The sequence below is a fragment of the Pomacea canaliculata genome, linkage group LG3 (genome assembly GCF_003073045.1).
Source record: "Pomacea canaliculata isolate SZHN2017 linkage group LG3, ASM307304v1, whole genome shotgun sequence".
Classification (NCBI taxonomy): domain Eukaryota; kingdom Metazoa; phylum Mollusca; class Gastropoda; order Architaenioglossa; family Ampullariidae; genus Pomacea; species Pomacea canaliculata.
The window spans coordinates 38794416-38816039 of record NC_037592.1 but is presented as its reverse complement, the minus strand read 5'-3'; the positions used below and the strand labels follow the sequence as shown (position 1 = coordinate 38816039).

Sequence of the window (21624 nt, the reverse complement as noted above, 5' to 3'; positions counted from 1 at the left end):
AAGGTACATTTTCTCTTCCTCCCTCCCTCCTTCATGTTTTAAGGTACATGCTCGTCCCTTCATTTTCCCCCAATCTACCCCCATTTGACTAGCCGTTACAGCTTATTCTGTGCTTGCTGCGTAACTCGATCTTTTAGGTTAAGTTAAGCAAATGATCTCCCAAGCTATAATATTAGTGGTCGAGCCATATATACTTACCTTGATCGTACAAAATGTAAAATACAGCGAAATCAATTAAGTATAGTAATTAGTTTAAAAACGATAACAACTTATTATAATTAACGCTGCTCAACTGCATGGGATCCACTTTTACAACGTGTAATAGATATATTTAAGACAGGATTATTGTGATATCGATGCGGTGCGCCTATCACACGTTCTCCACGTTTGGATGTAATATAAGCTAATAAAAGTGTTTCCTTGATGTAAAGTTTAATTCCTCGCTTTAACGTTATTTTGGCGGTCCCTCGAGAAACGTCAAAGATCGGTCGTTTTTGTTTTACGTACCTGTATGTACTTTCAAATTAAGGACAAAATCAATGTCACCTGGTTAATTGTGAGCCTGCATGTTGGACTTAGTTTTAAATTCTTTCATCGTGTATCTACTTTTAGCAGAGACAATTTAATTCGCAATATATTCACTTTTGGTGCATTGCAAGTCGTTGTGGTCGATGGAAAAAAAAATATATTGTATATAGGTGTTTCGGCAGGAACCACGTGCGCGCCTTATTATATATATTTTCTCATCGGATGTAGGTAAGGCATATTATTGTCTATAGACTTTGCCATGTACGGTACCGATTGTTGTTAAAGATGTTTCGATTTTTTATACACACATTGTCAGGAAAATGATGCTAAATACACCAAAAGTCAACGTTTGGGACATATATGATGCTATGGAGGTTTTGTACAACATATATATAATAGAGGTTAGTGCACAGGAGCAAGATGACAAGACACCAAGGCGCTTATTTGTAAATGTTCTGCGTGTCCATTCTTTGTGATGTCTTTTATCAAAATCTTTCGTTACGATCGAGTCCCTCCCCCACTTCCCACTAAAGTGACATTAAAGTAAGTGTGAATGTTTTCACGCTGCAGAGACAAGTGCTGAGGGCGCTGATCACGTGACCACAATGGCGACCAAGCAGAGGTTGGATGGAAGGGCACCTGGCTAAAAAAAGTCTCTAAGCTAAACAAAATTATCTTCTTGACGATCTACAAAAACAGAAATGTGGAGGATCTGGAATTCTTTCCCGCGTGGTAAGTTATAATGAAAGTATTCAACGGCTTTTATGGATATATACCATGGACGTGTATTTATATAAGTTCGTGATATATACAGTGTAGTGTACATGCAGTGACTAATTTGACCTTTAGTTTGTTTACTAAGTAGATCCCGTTTACTTCACCGACTTACGACAGTGTACAGCACATGGAGTATGTTAGAATTATTGACATACATTGAAAGACAGAAAGTAAATGATCTATGGACTTTGATAAAGCAGTAAATGATGTAATTTTCTTAGTGGTCTTGGGGATTTCCCGATGAGCGATCGAGTAATTGCTTGGTGGCCTGTAAATGTTCTGCGTGTCGCTCAGTGTTCAGATGTTGTGATATGACATATAAAAGCACGGGTACAATAGCCACGCATAAAACGATAGTGTAGGGGCTAAAACACTCTCCAGTCAACCACTGCATCGAGCGTTTCAGGGTTCTGCAGATCTCTCGTCTCAGGACAATGTTACTCCAGTTCATAGGGCTGGGCGTCGGGGGTTTTCTCCGGGTACTCCGGTTTCCTCCCAACTCCCTGTCCCTCCCCAAAAGTGCGAAATCGCAACAAGGTGAAAGCACTTTCCTACTAAACCAACCTTCACAAAAATTCCTTATCACCGTACACCATGATCATGAATGTTTGCACACTGCTAATTGTCTGTTCAAGCATCTGATTTTAATCTGTCCTAAGTCTTCTGGGTGCTGAGACTGGTAAATGTGTGAATCAAGTCTAGCGGGTTCCAGGGAAATTACTAATTCTTACAGGCTTTTTAAAAAACATTTAACATCATATAAGGTGAATGCATAGCATTTTTATGTAAACACATCCATCATAAGTAATAAGTTATAAGAAATAATGCACTAAATAATAATAATAGATGAAAATTTTTTAAAGCGCTTACTCATACTCCTAAGGAGTATACTCTTAGTGCATAAGAAAGGACGAAATTCACTTACATGGTCCCACTGGAATTCAGCATGAATATAGACAAAATGTTACATGTATAATACCTAAATGAATAGTCCCACACTGAAAGTGTAAACATCTGATTGTTTCTTTGTTAAAGATGAGTTCAGAAAAAAGTTTTTTCAATTAAATAGCATTGGTGATCAATCAGGGCTGTATGTGTGTGTGGAAACAAGTTTAAAGGACTTGAATAGTGAAAGCACTGCTTGCAATGTTTTACCATGTTTTTTTCAGCAATTTATGCACATACAAGAGATGTCCTTCTGAATGGCAGATTAATTGCAGTAAAATATGGACATTTGTTTCAGTATTCCGTCAACAGCTCCATGGGCCTCGAGCCTCTGCTGGGGTGTATGTTGAGGAAGAAAAAGCAGAGTCTGACATTGAGAAATATGCTGAGATTCATAAGAGTTGTGTGATCACATGTCCGTCACAACATGTCTTCAGGAAACTAGCACAATGGTTTGTTCATCAATAAAGACTATTCCTGTTTTAGACAATAGAGATTACAATTTAGCAGAAAAAGTAAAAGTGCAGCAATGTGAACATAAAATCAAGGATGTTATGCTGAGCTTATTGTAGCAATGTGTTTAAAGAAAACCATCTTTAGATTTGCCATTTGAAAGAAGATTTTAATGAGAGTTTTAGATGTCTTTCATGCTTAAATAGCATATTGTATTTTTTCTGCTTGATAGTGTTACCAATTCAATGGTACATAGGTATTTATATTATTCAATTATACAGTTTTCAGAAGAGCCAAGAAGTTGACCCGCAGAAGGAGGCAGGGGAGAGAGCAAGGGCTGACCATGACCAGCAGGACTGGTGGCAACATTATGCTGATAGCTTCTGGTTCCGACTTTTTAGTCGATATCGTACATTTGAAGCAGTGACATGGGTAAATATTTCAATAGAAGTGTGTATTTTTCTCAGTGAGTCTTGTCTGATCATCATGTTTGTCTAGTGGCTAACATCATGCTCCTGGACAGTAAACCTTTCTTAGTACCATTCTTTACAAATGTCTTTTATAACAGCCATTTCAATTTTTTAATATCACGTAGTGATGCAATTTATGTCTTGGACAACTGAATGAATTAATACTTGTCTTTTATTTTCCTTCCTGTCAATATATCATTTATCACTTAACATAGATGTGTACGTAGGAAAAATCGATGTATATTTGTACACTTTTTCTTTTGAAATGATGCATCTGCCCTCTTTCTTTTCAGGGGACTGCTGCAATCCTTGGCTTGCAGCTGTCACGGAAGCCCAACCTGAAGCAGTACATTGACTTGTTTGGTGACAGAGACCAACGACAACAATGCAGAGGCTTACTGCTTCGCATGGCCTTTGCCATGGCCCCTGATTGTGGGTCACTAACAGCTACCAAGGCCATTGTACAGCAACATGATGAGCAGCCTACAAATGCTTCCTATGTCAGAGAAAAAACAGAAAATGTTTCAACGCACCAGAACAAACCTTTTGAGGTACTGTGCATTTAGGCTAAATACTTTCTGTTTTATTATTATTTGTCAGCTCTTTTTTAAAAAGCAGCGAATGGTTATGCCGACATTTTTAAAGTTAATATTGATTTTTAATTGTCTTTGGCTTACGCTTTCTTCATAATTTACACATGTTTCCTCATTGTTAAATATGTTTTAATACATTTTTTAAAGTTATGCTTAATTTCTTTTTTTAAAAGGAGCAGTCCCTGGATGACATTATGCAGGAGTTTCAGGGCATGTGTCAAGAATATGCAGCAGTTGGCAGCAGCATATCAGGAATCTATGCTGCAGACCAAGGAAATATGACCTCTGCTATTGAGCATTTGAAATTAGCCAGCAGTCTTGGTCATGCTCCAGCCTATTTTAATCTTGGACTATGTTTTGAGATGGGCTGTGGTGTCAGCAAAGACATGGAAAAGGTATTGCCACTGGATTTCAAAGTTATGAACCAATGTTCTGTTTTGGTATCTGACTATGTGACTGTTTCTGTAGAGCATTGTATAGTGTCACTTTGGGTTTTTTGGCACTTATCTACAGGGCTTGTTGTAGAAGGTTTTCTTAGGATGCTTGGTTTACTCTTCATCACATGAACACTCATAAATGTCATTAATTTTTTCAGGCTGCAGAATGTTATCGTATGGCAGCAGAGGCAGGTCACACACAGTCTGTTTTTAACCTGGCCCTCATGACATTGAAAGGAGAGGGTGGCATGGAAGAAGACAGACAGAAGGGGGTACAACTATTAACCCAGGCAGCCCAGCAAGGCCTTGCACAGGTAACATGGAATCTGTATTCAGTGTTATGCCCAAAAGTGTTGTATGTTTAATTTTTGATGCATTCATTATTGCGCAGAGGTGATAACTATATATCAATATCTTCTGGTCAAACAGGCACAGACTTATCTTGGAGTGTATTATACTGAAGATGATGATGACCAACAAGACTTCACGAAAGCAGTCTCTTACTTTAAGGCTGCAGCAGATCAAAATGTATGTGGCATTTTTTTTTTCTCTAAAGTACCATAAGAGAGTATTGTCAAGTTATTGAACAAAATCAGTTTATCAGCCTAGAGCTGTAATGTGACTCCAAAAGGAAAACCTAAGGGCTTCAAAATAATAATAATAAAAAAAAATGTTAAATGTTCAGATGTACTAGGGACAACGGGGCAGAGATAATAATGAGGATTACAGCTGGTGTGTGTGTTTCAGTTCGATACATGATTCTTTGAATGCAGGCAGTGAATTTGCCTCACACTATTTAAAAAATAATAAAAATATATGTTTGGCATTCTTGTCACAGCACATTAAGGTCATACTCTGAATGCTAACTCATTAATATAATTGTAAAAGTTACGCACACACAAATAATGAAACCATCAGCCCAAACTGAACTTGTGGCCTAATTTTCTGCATATTTCTTGAACATATGTGTCATGTCCATGTTTGAGTGACTTTGTAATTTGCTGGTGACATTTTACATATATACGTTCACCTAGTGCAGAAGCCTGCTTGTATGTGTATTGAAGGAGTAGGTCAAAATAGAAGCAGAACCAATAATAAACCTTGAAGCAATGTAGCTAGGTTATAGTCTGTGCAAGCCAGTGGAGAATATAGAAGAGAGGTTTTGTATATCTTTTTTTTTTTTCTTGGCGTATGAGTCACGCTACAGAGTTTTGAACTTTTGGATTTTTGAAGGATTACAAAGGACAGCCAGAATTACAGTAGTGAAGTTTTGATAAAACAAAGGCATAGACGAGTGTGTGGGAAATGAGTGGAAAGAAACTAACAAGGATGCTGATTTTGCATAGCTTAAAATATGCAGATATTAGAAACAAATTTGCTGAGGGACATGTTGCCGATCACAGTAAAACCTAGATTCCTGGCTGAAGATGTAAATGGAATATATGTCAAACGTATTGTAATTTTTCAGGATGCAGAAGGCCAGTACCTGTTGGGGATCTGCTATGAGAATGGCTGGGGCACAGAAAACGATGAAGCAGCAGCAGGAAAAATGTATTCTGCTGCTGCTAAGAGTGGACATGATGGCGCCCTTTACAACCTGGCAGCATTTCATGAATATGGACTTGGAGGTGAGGGAACTTCTTACATTTCTTTATCCATTTTCATTATGGTGACCTGTTTGCTGAGGGTTATCTACTTCTTTGATTATTGCCCAGATAAAATAATTTGTAATATATGCCAGTCATCCTTGTGTAAAACAAAGTGTCTCCTCTGATGCAGTTGTCAGCTGCTGAATTTGTCAAGACTCCAGAAGGCAACCAGTAGTAAAGAAACTGAACTGCATACACATGTACTAGCATTTGAGAAAACTTCATTTTATTATGTTCAGAGGTTTACAAAGTTTCTCCGTTTTCAATGTACATTTTATTTTTGTCCACAGCACACTAAACATCTCCCTTTCCCCTCCAGAATTCACAGAAACAGGTCTGGAAACTGCATGTTTTGTAACAGCTTGACATGTTACAGGGTTGATGCAGGACATGGACCTGGCCACAGAGCTTTATCAGCGTGCTGCAGCTGAAGGAAATGCGAGTGCCCAGCAGCGACTGCAGCAAATAAACTCTCAAACAACTCTTTCACAAAAGACTCCAGCAGGTAAGTTGTTGCATTCAGAAGCAATATGTCAAAGGCTCATGTTAAGCATCAGCTAATAAAATAGAGATAAAACTCTTAAAAAATACTTAAAGTAGCTTTCTGGCAATTGTTATTATGTAAGATCAGATAAAGGTATGCTGTATTTTTATCCTTGTGTAAAAGAAATTTTTTTATTTATTAATAGTTCTTTGTCACACATTAGTATTAAAATTACATTTTAGTCTGTAAACAAAAGTGATATGGTTACCTATATATTTGATGCCTGCAGAATTTTTTGTTAGTATGCAGGTTTAGGGCATTATTGCGTGGATATTAATATGAAAATGATTTAAAATTCTTTTACATTTAACATTATGAAACTTCTCTGAAAGTAGCTTAGCGTCACTAGTAGTAACTCTTACCCCTTGGCAACAATATGTACGTCTTGCAAAAAGGACTTCATTGCCTCTCCCTTTTTGTTACAGAAGAACTGAAAACAGAAAGAGCACTCACAACACAAATCATCTTCACTCCGGTGCAGTTCTAGCTCATCTCCAACATTAATAGAATCAGAAAAGCTGTTAGACACAGCAGGGGTCTGGAGGGATGGCATCACTCACTGGTCATCAAGCACAGAACTGAACAGGTGTTCATCTGAAAGCACCAGCAAGGTAGTATTTATGCTTGGAGATCCCAGTTCAGATGAGGACATCTTGGACCTCACCCACTCCTACAGTCTTGGCTTACCTGGCAATAGCATCAGTATATTCCATCCATATCTGCCTGCACTGCAGCGGACATCCACCATGCCAGACTTGCACATGGTTTCCTGCCCTTGACGCCACATTTCAGATTAGAAAGGCATCAGTGGTTGTGGCAATGGAAGGATTTAGTCTAAAACAACTTGAAAGGAAGGCTGGTCTCAGAGTTTTGCAGGTACACTTTTGTACCATGATTTGGCAGCTTCAACTGTTATGGACAATCTGCAGTGAAATTCTGCAGGATATGCTAGCATATTAATTCAGATGGGTTAACAAATGTTGTTTTATACAAGCATATGGTTATTTCCTCAGATTCTTTGTTTTGAAAGTGTTTAGCTTGAAAGCTCAAAGATAGTGTGCAAGTGTGCATATGTGAACAGGAAGACAGGTGGTGTACATGCAATACATAATAAACTATATAAGCTAAATTGTTCATTCAAATGTACTGTGAATTTTTAACTTTTTTCCTGTAGTCTCCTGGATGTTACTTCCAAGATTCCAATTCATTTATTTACTGTTTGTGTGGTTTGCGCCATAGTTGTTTTATAAATCCCACAAAATGAGAGTAGGACAGGACTTAAGGTACTAAATCAGGGTTCAGGTTGTTTTCAGTGAGTTTTTTTTTTAATGTCGTTCTCATAAGTTTTAGCTATTAAAGAAAGATCCGAGAGAGAATCATGTTACAAAATCAAATCTTGAGCTGTTTAACATTTGTGTCATTTTTTTTTTTCTTAATGTGTTCAGCTTCAGATATGTTGAGAAAGATGGATTTTTCTTTTGTAGAAACATAAAGGCAGTGTAAATGGTTTGTCTGCATTTTCTTGATTTGTTTGAAACTGTGGCATACCAAATTTGACATACATTTGTAATATTCAAAATGTGCTTCCCTCCGTTCAGACATTACGGATCACATGAAATATTTATCAAGGAAATTCCATTTTGTTAGACTTTGAGAAAATAAATATTTTGGTTTGCATTGGCAGACTGGCTTTATTTTTTTGTACATTTTATACATTTGTCAGCTGTGAAGCTCAGACGAGGGACATGCTTGTTTTGTTTTACATTTAACTTTTCATTCGTTTCAAGCTTACACCAAAGACTTTATATATCATCTTTGCTTACATGCCTCCAACTTCTTATGCATCATTCTGTTTATTAATGATATTATATAATAAATACTGGAAAAGTGGTTGCAAAATAAAATCAAACACTTATGTTGGTTCAAAAAATAAAAACACCAGTAAAATACCTATTCCTAGAAAAATAGAAATTATCACAAATGTTGAGGAAAAAAGGATGAGAATTACGAGAAGCATCAAAACCTTGAAGAAAATGTTTGACTCCTTACTAACTGATGCACTTCTTCATTTTCAAATAAAACATCAGCTGCTGAAAGTTTATCACAAAGCTGCAACCTTATAGGCTAAAAACCAATTCACAGCATTAGTTACTGAGAAAATAAACTAGGAGAAGATAATTCACTCTGGGCATGTTGCTCATGAGATAATTGTGAATTACTTTCCAATTTCATCAAGGTTCTTATGGGGATCTTATTTCAAGATCCCTGCTGGCATCTTTCGTGCTGTTTATATCAGTAATTGTTGTTTCTCTTTTTGGTTTAAAAAATAATCGTGAATGTCCATCATTGCGTAAATCACTCTCATCAAACAAGAAGAAGCTTCCATCAGAGCTAAAATCTAGTTGCCGTATTGACACTAGCTCTGTATTAAATATACTTCTTTTTTTAATGTTAGCATAGAACTGTCTGCTTTTTTGATGTGAAGAGACAGTATCTCTTTCAGTTGTAAGTTCTGTCTGCTTTGTTATATGGCTTGGTGACATTTCAAAAGAGCTACCCAAGAAGGAATGCTTGTGGAACATTTGATTTTTTATCTCACTGAAATGCTCTGTAGTCTCTCTTCCCTCACTATCTTGAAGAAGCTGTCTTCTGGCAACTTTGTTCTCCTTATCTTCTATGTCTAAACAAAAAAGACAACTTTTGTCTGTGTTCTGTTCACACTTTTGCAAACAACACTTAGTCAAACGCCCACATGACTTCAAACTGCATGCCTGGCTCTGTGACATTTTCATCTTTTTACTAGAAATGAAAGAGAAGTCCAAAAGCCAGAAACCTGGCTCTCATTCAGAGGTGAATTCAACCAATGCTTTGTAGTTGACAGTGGTGTACTAGTTTCTAAAGGAGTGATGCGCTGTGCAACATCAGGTGTTGGAATTTGAAGGCTTGCATGGCTTTCTCTCTGCTTGATGCTCTTTCTTTTCAGGCAGGACCTCAAAGGTGTATTTGTGAGCATTGATTCATGATCACTGTTGGCTGGACTGGGGTATCGTGCCATCAGAAAGTCTATGACAGGAATTGTGCTGACCCTGCTGCGTCTCCTTGAAAATCTGACTCGCTTTTTGGTCAAACATTTTGGAGTTTCCACTTCTTGTCTCATGAGATCTTGGTTTCCTTGCGTAAATGTTGGTATTTTTGCAGAGCTGCAATCTGTAAGATGAGATCCTCTGCTTTGCAGATATCCTCTGTATCGTGAAAGGTCTTTAGCAGCACTATTGCAGATGTTTTCCATATGAGCATCAAGGTCACTGACATCTGTCTGTTTTTCAAGTTCCTTGCAATCCATGATGTTACTATCATTCTTGATGCCAAAGTTGCTGGTGTTTGACTGAGACTGAGAATTAAAGAGATCTGTAGATGCATTAAAAAAACCTGTCCCACCACTCTGCAAGCTAGAAAACTCAAAACTACAGGTCCTTTTCCATTCGATTAGGTCTTCTCTAGATGTACACCTTGGATAATTTTTCTCACTTTTGTCTGGATGTCTCCTCAGAAATGAGGGCTGGGAAGACCAGTCAATCCCAGCTATCTTGAGACTGGAATTTTCCTGACCATTCTGCATCAAGTTTTCTTTAAAATTTTGATTATGGGTTGATTGGGTGGACTGACATTTTCCTGATAAAATGTTCACCACACTCTCATTCTGTTCGTTTTCTATCACTAGTACAGAATCATTCAAGTCCCATGGCTCCATGAATGGAAGGCAGAACTCATCAACGTCATCATTTCTATGGTGTGATTGCGGCTGTTCTTTAGCTACAAAATCAGAAGAAAAAGGATTGATAGTTTGCCGAGAAACATCTTTCTTGGATAGTAAAGAGCTTTGTGAAGCATTGTGCTCAGCAGCTGTAGATGTATTTTTCAAGACATCAATCTGGCTTTTGTATTCTGGTACCTCGCTGGAAGTAGGTGCTTTAATACAAGTGGAAGGACTAGCCTGCAATGTTTTATTTGTCAGAAAACCATCCTTCAATACTGGAAGATCACAGTTGTGAAAACTTCCTAGGTCAAGATAAACATCACCATGATTACATTTAAAAGTACCTTTGGCAACCGGTGGCTTGCTCAGTTGGTACTTCCAATGTTTGAGTCCTTTCATTACCGAATCTCCTTCAAGAGCTTGATTTGTGGTAACATCAGAGGACACTTGACCTGTTTTTAAGGGCCTTACTTGATCATTTGGGTAGAAGTTATTAGCAGCCAAGGTTTTCTTCGTGAATTCTTCATTCCACTGCTTCTTTGTAACTCCAATTTTTGGTGATGTGACAGCTTCTGACCTGCATAACTGAATGTTTTTCAGAGAAATTACTGGAGAGTCTCTTAAAATGATCATTTGATTGGCAAAAGAATTATCACCAATTGTTAATATTTCCTGCCCATGAAAACCTTTAAGGTAAGAACTTGAGGCTTGCGATTTATGCAACCCAAAAGTTTTGTTTTCTTTCAAATATTGTTCCTGTGACTCCCTCTGAGTTACAGTCATGGTACAGGGTTTTGCGGCAGTTGCTTCTATAGCAACAGGATTTAGAAATAGAGAAATGTCTTCTGAGTCAGGCATGGTAAGATAAGCTTCAAAACTGAAGTCTTCATCCCAAGCAGAACGTTGACTTTGTCTCGCACAGTTCTGAACTTGACCTGAGCCAAAAAATTCTGGTACCATGCTGGAGTTCAGGTCTTGAAGTGCTGCAGACTTTGTGCTGTTATTCATCTGATCTATCTTTTGTATTTTAATAGCACCTAACTGAACTTTTTTGAGTTGCTTTGAACTGCTGAAAGCATCTGCTGTTGCTAGGTTTTGACCTTTAAATACTTTTACTGTACCTGGTGCTACCTTGGAAGACTTTTTCAGAAAAACTGGCTCAGATTTCATGACACCTACTGAGCCCTGGAAACTTGTTGCTTCAGCCATGTTAACCAAAGACAAACTATCATTTAATGATGGAGAAAAGCTGTGGCTTCCCTCTTCATCTTGTCTAATCAGGAAGATATTTTGATAAAGTTGGTGCCCATTTTGGCCACATTTTCAGGATGGAATGACTGAACTTCCAGTCCTGTTTTATTGTCCTCTAAACTGACACTGCTCATAGTCATCACATGACCATCATGGTTATATTCACCAAGATTTTCATGCCTGTGAGCTTTGTCTCGACTCATAATAATTTTGCTACATTCTGTGGAATTTTGTAGCGACTTTCCCACGTGCTTTAAATTTGGCATCATTTGTCTTTCCAGACTGAGTTCTACAGATTTATCAGCACATGAAATTCGAAAACTGTTCTCTGAAGGTGTGGATAAGGAAGAAATGTCATCACTGCCCAGGTTTAGTGCCACAGAAACAAGACTGTTAGATTGATGGTCCATGCATGAATGTTTATCACCATCAGATGAAAATGCATGCTCCACAGAACTGTCACAAGTGAACCATCCCAAATCTGTGCTCTGGCTGGAAAGATCAGAAGACAAATCTGCCTGAGACACATTTCTCTTTTTCATTGTACTGTATTGCCACTGGTCTCCCTCAGGTTCATGGTCATGTTTTGCCTCTGAAAAATATGTCTGATCAGAAGACATGCAAGTCCTTTGCATTTTGCAGGATGAAGACACAGGAATGCTTTCAGATGCACTGATAACCTTATGTTTGGGTGACAAGACCATTGTATGTAAAATAAGATCTTTCAAAACACTGACAACAGTAGAATAACCTTGTGACTTTAGAGGACTGTGGATCATCTGTGTTGCAACAAAATCTGTCAGTTTTCCTTTGTGAAAATCACTAGCATGGTCAGAGTTGAGAAGATCACTCAGGCAGACTGGTTTGCAAGTTCTTTTCCCTTTTTGTTGCTTTGCTGTTGTTAAGAGAGAACTTTTCAGTCCAAACAAATAGCTTTCTCCTAACAGCATTAGTTCCAAAGCATGTTGAATTTTTTCTTCTGTGATGCAAGTTGATACCACATACCTTCCCAAAGAGAGAGAAAAAATTTACTAGATTCAAAAGAAAAACGTATTATATTCACTGATCATGGCAACAAAAGACTAAAATACTGAAATTGTGGACACAAAGAGGTTGTCCAATTGTGCATATTCCATGAAATATTGACAACATTCTGAGTGCATGGGTGTGTGTTAAAACTTACATTAATCTTAACCGAGCACTGCATGCTGAGAGTTTTGTGAATAACAACGCTTAGTAAATACTACAAAATTTATGTATATAAAAACACACCTATGAAACTCATTTGCAGAGCAGCCAAAGAAAGATACAAGTGTGCCTCCAAACAAACTGACATGACATGATGCAGAACTGTCTGCAATACATAATGACAGTCGATAACGCCATGTCATCTGTGAAGCTGTAAGGATGATGTTGCATCGAAAACAATGCCATCTGAAACAAGCATCTCTGTAATTATATTTTCCTTAATTGCTTCATGATTGTAACATTTCTGTATCATACGTTTACACTACAGTGGTTAAGCGTCTGTATTCATTACTCCATGCAAAGTGGTGATTAATCTTTCTTTTTGTGGTGCAAAATAAGCTCTTTATGATTGTTGATCTCTTTCTACTAGGAAGAATTTATTTTCTCCATCTTTACTTTTTATTTTCAGTTTAAAGTTAGATGTCTTCTATGATTTGTTTCAAAATTATTACACACTTGAATTGTTTCAAAATGTGTATCATCACATGTGTTAAAGATTAAAAAGATGGCATAGTCATAATCACCACACAGACTTCACTAGATTGATCAAATGCATATTATGTGACAAATAATCATAAATCATGACAGAAAGTGCTAACTTGACTTTGAAACAAAGTTATTGCTTACGAATTCAGCCGCAAGTTGTGAAGTAGTTTTGTATAGCACTGAAGGCAGCAAGGATACACCACACTGGAATCATTAACGCCAACCACTGACGCACGGACAAGAACTTGATTGTCACCCATAGTCATAGTCTAGCTACATCATCCAATCATCAACGTTGCTTCTATACGCAGGACATTGCTTTGTGTCTTTTCGTTACTGAAATTTCACAACAGAACCAAGATATTCAACCAAAGAATATGATCAACTGTTTAAAGTACAAATATATTACTCAAGTAACATCCTGCGACTTCATGTTAAGGTGCTTGAACATAGGTATCAGATACGATCCCATTGAACAGACTGGAGTGGTTAGAGCCGATTGAGCAGAGGGTCGTGGGTTTTGAGTTCTTTGAATTAACTGCCGTTCATGAACCGTATAATAAGAATATTGTAGGGGAGATAGGGTTGGGTTATATTGCTAAAAATTAGGGCTAGCAAGAACATCTTGTGCCATTCGATGTACTAATAGTATTTCATTTTTTTTAGTACTATTCATAAAATAGAGCACAGTAATTAAAATTACAGAACTTAAACCAGCAAAAATCATTTAGTCTCTCAAGAACACTTCCTCTCACCGAGTACAAATACGGACGCACACTGCAAGCTGCAAACTTCAAAGTGTTTGCGAAAATATATTTCTACATGAATCTTTTTTTGTTATAATGCAATAATGCATTTATTTAAATTATACTTTCATAAAGTAGCATTTCTAACTCTGCGAGTTAGTTCATATTGAAATTCCCGCAGATTTCGAAATTGCCATTTGCAGATCGAAACTAAGCCATTTGAAAACTGCAATCAAAAGTACCTTCATCCTTTATTCACAAAAATTAATTAAGGTATAAAGTTTAAATATCAAAGAAATTGACCAAACGCTGATTAAAAGGACGCATAAGGCACAACTTTTGAATTTAACAGCATTTTCAACTGTGTGTATATATATATAAAAAAACTCCGGCGGGAAAGAAAACCGGAAGCAGCTGTCTGCACGTCGTTCTGCATGTTTTCTACATTCACCTCGACTGTAGTCTTTTGGGGAAGTTTCCCACCGAAAGTTAGTACCAAGTTAAGGAAAACATTAAGTAATGGCAGACAACTTTGAAGATGATGACGATGAGTTGTTTTCTGTGATTGTCGATGAAGAGTGCGGTAAGGAGACAACCACACAAAAAGGTGAAAAAAAAAACCCTTTCAGATATGGCATTGAGTGATAACAGTGATGCGCAATTCTGCGGCACTTGTTTGTGATCCTCACATTACCTTTATAATTTTCATCAACATGATGAAAAAAAAAACCCATTAAGAGTAAGACAAGCGTATTCTCTCTCTCATGTTTGCGACTACATATTCTTTTAGTAGTTACCTATCTTATTCTTACCCCGTAAAGGACGAGGGCTAAGTGAGAGAGAAAAAAAATGTCATGTTTACACTACCTCTCGTTAATATGAATTTTTACACTTGTCTGCCACGGCTACTTCTATCACGTCACTCAAAACCACACTCGATCATTGACATCATAAATGGCCCTGATCAACACCATGATTTTTAAGAATAGTTTACATGGTATTTGTATGCACCTAAATTATAACAGACTGTGTAACGTGCTTGCTTTGTAGTTGCAGAAAAAGAGAATTTTGGGGATTGTTCAGTGCCTACTACATTTCCTTTTCCTTTTGAGCCATATCAAATTCAAACAGACTTCATGAGGCAGCTGTATATATGCCTGCAAGAAGGAAAAGTTGGAATTTTTGAAAGTCCAACTGGAACAGTATGTGCAAGGAAGAACTTTGTTTTGTTTATTAAGAAAACCAAACTTTGAAACCTGTAGAAGTGTAGATCGAGTGATGATCTGCTGAATACATATTTACTAGTTTTATGTTCCTGTAATGGTATAACACAAGTTGTTTTCCAGACCATTTCTAATTGTTGTTTGTAGACATGTATTGGATACTTTTCAAATTCAATTCTTATTAACAACTCAAACTCATAAAGAAATAAAGTTACAGAAATCTAGAAAAGTAATGTTGAAAACTTATGGCTGTAGTAGCTTTGTGTCATAGTTTGAAGCTCAAAATTTCCAAAGAACTATTTTCTTCTGGTAAAGAAATACTTTCTACATTTATCAAAGAAGCATACATTATGAAGTTGTTTAATATGTTGATCCTTTTTCCATAATTTAGGGTAAATCACTTAGTTTAATTTGTGGTGCGTTAACCTGGCTAAAAGATTTTCAAGATAACCAGAGAAAGGAGCTAGATGCATTTTTGAGCGAATCCACAAAAACGTAAGCAGAACCATTTGTTTATATCTTGTAGTAGGTTATCTTGAAAACAAAGTAAAAATGTTATGTGCCATGTTATTGAATGTTGCATGTTATGTATACCATACCCTTGACTGGGGAGATGAATGTAACTGGCTTGAGATCTTGTACTGGAAAGCTCCCCATGCATCCAGACAGCTCACCACCTCCCATCCCCTTCCCCGAAAAAAAATGGTTACTTGATTTATCAGGCAAGGTAAAGAGGAAGTAAGGAGAGGGCCTTTATGCCATCTCATTGATATGGTAAACCACTTACATTCACCACCCCGATGGTCACTAAGTTATCTTACCTTGTGTATGAGACCCTTGACATCACTTAGCTAAAATTGTAAAAGAGTTTGGTCATGCTTGGGAAAAGGATGAGCTATGAGCTGCCTGGGTTGTATACATCTTATGGCACAACTTATGCAATAGAAAAAAAAACTTCAGCAACTTTTATTTAACACTGATGTTATCATGATATGAAGAAAAGATGATGGATGCATATTTTATGTTTTACAAAGATAATAATATGATTTCTTCACTTAATGGTACTCTTAGAAGTCACAGGATTCCAGGGTGTCTACCTACATCTTTTTTTTTTGTTACATTACCTCTACATTGTGAAGGTCTATTTTATGTAGATTAACTAGATTAAATGGACATGGGGGGAAAAGTGATGGAAATGTAAATGCTGTTCCTTTCCTTTTCAGTCATTAGTCCTTGGTGTCATCATCATTCCAGCTAGTTACTTTAAATCATTAGCATGTCTTTGCTACATACAGGCATTACAGCAAACTCACTGGAGATCACTGTGTAGTTTAGTAGTAGCCATGGCAGAATCTTCAGGTTGAAATTTTCACTCAATCCATTCATAAATAAACATCATTATCATTCACCATCACATTATTATTAGCCACTTCCATGTTGGCAATCTCTGCTGCAATCACTGTCATCAAAGTTACTATCTTAATGCCGATATTTGTTGGTTTTTGTGATTTAATCTCTTTTGTTTTCTTTCAGGAATGGTTATTCCCAAGGAGGAGGTACAGTCCATGTGTATTTAAGGAAATGTCTTTAGACACAGATCATCTATGTATATTTTTTTAATCCATATTCAAAATCTCAGTCAATCATCCTAAATAGTAATATTAACAATACGTAATGAATATATTTTTTAAAGGACCAGAAATATAGTAATATGGACATGCTATGGATGTTCATGCTAGATAGTAAACTATGTTTTACTTAATTAGCACAGGAATGAAAGCTTTTTGCCTGAGCAAATAATTCTTTTTGTCCCATCTAGCCATCATAATTGCACTTGTTTGAAGTCTGAGTTTGAAGTTTGTGGGCATTGGTATTTTTGATTTCTTTGCTCCTCTTCTGACACCAAGCTTCTGAGAGTCTAGCTAAGACAAAGACATATGGACAGAGGTCTTTCTCCTACCAAACCCCATCAATTTGGAAGCGGATTGACTTTCAGCCTTCATTACTCTGATTCTTTTACTACCTTTCAGTCTAAAATTAAGACGCATCATGAATGGTGACTTCTCTATGACCCTATCCTGCCCATGAGCATGCATAACATGTGTCTGTAATTTACATTGTGTATGAGTGAGTGTCTGTTGTAGAAGTGAGTGTGTCTGTTATATGTGAATATGGGTGCATGGTTGTTGTTGATTCAGTCTGTATATTATTTATTTAAAGCACTCTGAACAAATCATTGGAAAAGCGCTATATAAATCCTCATTATTCTTATTTTGACTAAAATCTGTTTCCTACCCTGAACTGTGTACATAGGTGGGTTTGACTGGGTGACTGAATTCTCAAAAAGAAAAGAGCAAGAAGACAGACTTTCCAGGGCAAAGGTGAGTCTAGTGACATGCTCAAGAGAGCAGCTAACAGCATAAAGGGAATTTATTTTTTTAAAAAAACTTAGTAAGATGTTTTACAAGAATGACAACTGATATATTTTTCTTATATGGTACTGCTGTTCTGCATTTACACATTCATCACAATCTTTTCAGCAGCACCTAGACATCATCATTGTGGTGATGTTTGTTTTTTTTTTGGCTTGGTTTTCTTGGAAATGATCCATGAACAAGTAGTGATGGTAAAGCTATCAAGAATAATCAAAGTTTTCTGTAGTGTGATAACATTTTTTGTTGTACAGCAAGAACAGGAGCTCATAGAGCAGCGTGAAAAGAGATTGAAGAATGTTCAGTCTTCCAGCAAAGTTACCAGAGGCAAACGAAAGGTATGTCGTTCAGCATGCAACTGGTGCTGAATGGTGTTTCTATGAAAAATGCAGATAATATAATAAAGTTAATGTACTTTTAAAATATGTTTTTTAGTTTTACTCCCCTTCTTTTGTGGGCATTAATGAATGTCTTTGAAGAGCAGTTTTGTCTTAAAAGTAAAGACAGCAGAATAATTTTTTTTCTTGGGAGAAGGTAGAGGGAAAAAATTGTGAATTTTCTTACTCCTATTTTTGTGCAGTTTGCACAGCTAGAAGATGATTTCAGTGACTTGCTGAAAGGATCATCTATTGAGACACAGAAAGCTTTTAATGGTGAGCTGGCAGACAGCAGAGACAGCATGCTTCATTAGCATCAGGAGATGATGACAGTAATCTCATTCCAGAGGACTACGAAAGTGATGAGGAAAAATCTGCAGAATGGAAAGAAAACGAAAATGATGAAGATGCCCATGTCACCAAGGTGGTGACCTTTTTCACTTTTCTTGAGCAGTGAAGAGAGTGGATTTACCTTCCCATCATAGACTTAAAGTAATAGGATGTAAGGCACACATTATGATGATGATGTGTGTGTGTTTTCAGGTCCATTTTGTCTAGTTTGGTTTAAAACTCAGTTTCTTTAATCACAGATCTATTACTGCAGCCGCACACATTCTCAGCTTGCTCAGTTTGTCCGGGAATTGTCAAAAGTCCTTTTGGAGAGGATACAAGAGTAATTTCCCTTGGCTCCAGACAGGTATTTGCAGATGCGTGTAATGTAGTAAATCTGTAGAATGATATCTTGATGTGTTTAAATTTTAAAAAAAACAAAGTTTACAAAATAATTCTGATAATCATGACCTTACATAAGACTGTTCTCTTCTGGTCCACAAACACTTTTTTTGTGACTGTGTGAGAGAGGGAAAGAGAGAGACTTTATTCATGGTCTAGGTCATTGTACATGTGTGTGAGAATGTTGTGTCTTTGTGTAAACTCTTATGCATCCGTGTTTGTGTGTGTGTGAGAGAGAAAAGAGATTTTAGTGGAAAACGAGAGAAAGAGTATGTGATCATGTGCATTTACTGTATGTAAGAGAGCTTTTAATTTTATTTCCAGAACCTGTGTATTAATGAGGCAGTGCGAAAGCTGAAGTCTGTTAGTTTTATCAATGACCGATGCCTTGAACTTCAACAGAAAAAGAGTAAGTGGGACAAGTGAAAGTGAAGAAAGAAAGAATACTGTTATGTTATTATCATTTGCATTTAGATTTCTGGATTGTTCTTATGAAATCACCTCACATTTTATTTTGGACTATTACAAGTAAGCAGTGTTTACATAAAGGAGCTTTTTTTAAAACAACAGATTAAAGAAAAAGGGATTTAAATCTTTTTCTGAAATCTGGTTGCTAAAACATTGATTTCAGGTAAGAAGAATCCTGGATGTCCTTATCGTAAGCAGGAGATACTGGAGGACTTTCGAGACAGAGCTTTGGTAATATCAAACCTGTAACTTTAAACATTTCTTGTTTGCTTTGATATTTTCCTAAGTTATAGAATTCAGCCTTTTGAAATATGTTTTCAAGCTTCCAAAAAGTATGAAAGTGTGCGCGCCTGACTGTATGTGTGTTGCAAGCACATGATCATCAGAACAAAGGTGCTAGTAGCTAGCGAAGTTTGCTGTCAATAAGGGGCCAGTGGCTCTATGCACTGTGACTGCTGCCTGACTTCAGGCTCTCTTATAACAGTGATGGCTCTTATTATCCTCTTTGACATAACTACTGAAGCTGTGCTCAACACGTGTAATGCAGGCTTGCACCATTATACAGCACAGAAATATAGCAAAGTCAATTTTAAAGACAATAAACAAAACTTTAAAAAATCCTGAATTTCACATGTTAAGATTTTATTTATTTATTTATTTTTCTTTTTTTGCAAATATTTGTAATACTTGCTGTACTTTGCAGCTTGGGCTGTGTGACATTGAACAGCTTACAACTCTTGGTCGTGAAACAAAAACTTGTCCCTACTATGGATCTCGATTAGCCATCCCCAGTGCTGAGGTACAGCATGAAAACTTTTCTTGTTTACATCAAAGTCAGAAGATTTTGTTGAAGACTTTAGGTTTTGTATTGTTTCTACCAGGCATAGTGAATGGCGATGAAAAAGGAATTGTAAATCAGAAGATTAATTGCTGAAAGATTTTTTGAAAAATTGATCAGGTGGTTGTTCTGCCTTACAACACTTTACTTCATAAGTCCACACGGGAAGCCAGTGGTGTAAAGCTTGCTGGAAATGTGGTCATTGTGGATGAGGCTCATAATCTGCTGGAGACAGTCAACAGTGTGCACAGTGTGGAAGTTACGGGTGCCCAGGTATGCTAACATATTTTGGCGTCATTTATGCTGAAATGGTTGTGACACAAGGTACAGTATGCATCCTGTGCAGCAACTTTATTTTCAGTCTTTCTGTTCACTGTGGAGCTGCTGATATCAGATAGTTGGGATCACTGATCTATGACATTTATTATTTTGATTTCTTGTCACGAGTATGGGGACAGTTTGGTCAGCATTTATTAATTGTATGATGAACTGGTTGGCTGCTGGTGTTGTTTGTTAGTGCTAAATCACTTCTAACTAGTCTAGCATTCATAAGCTACATGACACAAAAACAAGAAGCATTGAGTTTAAAATAAATCTGGCAATATGTATGTCTTCCTTGTTCAGATTCTTCGGGCTCATTCACAGTTAAGTCAATATGAAGTCAAGTACAGGTCACGACTGAAAGCTAAAAATCTCATGTATGTAAAGCAGATTCTCTTTGTCCTAAGCAACCTTGTGAAGTGTATGGGAGGTAAGTTTGGGATGTGTCAGTTATGTGACTTGTAGATCAAAATTAATGATAATTATAATTTGGATTTGTGGGAATCAAAAGGGTTTATCAGTAACTAATTTCCATCTTAAGATGCAGAAAGACTTGCAACCATATTAAATTGAAGACTAGTTTTGTGCACACAACTCATAAGCTGTTAGATTTTCTTAATGCAAAAGCAAGATAAATAAGAAATAAGGTGATAATTCTCCAGAAAACATGCAAGACATATAGAGTTTGGACTAATTCCAGAATAATGTGATTAGTTTAGAAATTTTTCAGGACAGACTACTTCATCTGTACTTAAATTTATTGTAGGTGAATTTTGAGAGACTTTACTGGGTAACAATAAAATCATTCATGGGTTTTTAAAAACTATTTTTATAGCATTAAGTTGAAGATCAACATTCTAAGCATTTTTATTTCAGGGAAAACAGGTGTTCCAGCAGACAAGCAAAATACGGGGAAATCAGGTTGGTATTCCGTAACTTTTCTTTTGAATTTTAAAACCTCTAGAATTATTCTTCTGCAAAGACACAAGCACATCCAGTTTTTTTTTATTTATATGAGTGTGTGTACTGTCAGAAAGGTATAAAAGTGTAATATTATATATTACTTCAAAGGTAAAGTATACTTTATGAATTAAAAACAACATTTACAGATTATTCCAATTACTTTGCTTGCTAATAGCAAAGATGAGTTCTCAAAGCAGAGTTTCTCAAAATTTTTTTTTTTAATTTGTCACATATTTGAGCTTTGATTAAATTTTAAGTGCTATGGATATAAAATTATTGGGTATTTATACATTATTACTTTATGCCATACACCATTAAATATTGTTTCCTTATAGTTTTTGTGGTCTGTGTAATTACATTCACTTATGTATAACAAAAATGTACAG

General features: G+C 36.6%; 3 protein-coding genes across 6 annotated transcripts in view; 2 read left to right on the top strand and 1 right to left on the bottom strand.

Annotated features, from left to right (window-relative positions):
* Nucleotides 1-1102: 1102 nt before the first annotated feature.
* Nucleotides 1103-8079, top strand: LOC112560039 (death ligand signal enhancer-like). 2 transcript variants are annotated; one of them, XM_025231602.1, is made up of 10 exons: nucleotides 1103-1260; nucleotides 2549-2702; nucleotides 2985-3135; nucleotides 3467-3724; nucleotides 3940-4161; nucleotides 4362-4517; nucleotides 4633-4731; nucleotides 5672-5831; nucleotides 6229-6357; nucleotides 6822-8079. In XM_025231602.1, the coding sequence occupies exons 1-10, from the start codon at nucleotides 1230-1232 to the stop codon at nucleotides 6881-6883; spliced, it is 1422 nt and encodes a 473-aa protein (XP_025087387.1). In that variant the 5' UTR covers nucleotides 1103-1229; the 3' UTR covers nucleotides 6884-8079. The 2 variants fall into 2 exon arrangements, with proteins under 2 accessions (XP_025087387.1, XP_025087388.1); XM_025231603.1 differs by lacking the exon at nucleotides 6822-8079 and having other exon boundaries at nucleotides 6143-6284.
* Nucleotides 7796-14032, bottom strand: LOC112560038. 3 transcript variants are annotated; one of them, XM_025231599.1, is made up of 4 exons: nucleotides 13894-14032; nucleotides 13280-13474; nucleotides 12677-12838; nucleotides 7796-12409 (listed from the first exon to the last, which is right to left on the bottom strand). In XM_025231599.1, the coding sequence occupies exon 4, from the start codon at nucleotides 11360-11362 to the stop codon at nucleotides 9185-9187; it is 2178 nt and encodes a 725-aa protein (XP_025087384.1). In that variant the 5' UTR covers nucleotides 11363-12409; nucleotides 12677-12838; nucleotides 13280-13474; nucleotides 13894-14032; the 3' UTR covers nucleotides 7796-9184. The 3 variants fall into 3 exon arrangements, with proteins under 3 accessions (XP_025087384.1, XP_025087385.1, XP_025087386.1); XM_025231600.1 differs by lacking the exon at nucleotides 13894-14032 and adding an exon at nucleotides 13847-13891; XM_025231601.1 differs by lacking the exon at nucleotides 13894-14032 and adding an exon at nucleotides 13620-13644.
* A 251-nt stretch (nucleotides 14033-14283) lies between these two features.
* The window catches only part of LOC112558904 (ATP-dependent DNA helicase DDX11-like), a 30133-nt gene continuing 22792 nt past the window's right edge, over nucleotides 14284-21624 (top strand). The window contains 16 exon segments of the mRNA XM_025229655.1: nucleotides 14284-14491; nucleotides 14935-15086; nucleotides 15499-15602; nucleotides 16641-16663; nucleotides 17421-17488; nucleotides 17794-17877; nucleotides 18120-18209; nucleotides 18212-18340; nucleotides 18507-18555; nucleotides 18558-18613; nucleotides 18973-19057; nucleotides 19280-19347; nucleotides 19820-19915; nucleotides 20075-20227; nucleotides 20579-20720; nucleotides 21173-21196. Coding sequence (XP_025085440.1) covers nucleotides 14404-14491; nucleotides 14935-15086; nucleotides 15499-15602; nucleotides 16641-16663; nucleotides 17421-17488; nucleotides 17794-17877; nucleotides 18120-18209; nucleotides 18212-18340; nucleotides 18507-18555; nucleotides 18558-18613; nucleotides 18973-19057; nucleotides 19280-19347; nucleotides 19820-19915; nucleotides 20075-20227; nucleotides 20579-20720; nucleotides 21173-21196 — 1411 coding nt within the window. The 5' untranslated portion in view covers nucleotides 14284-14403.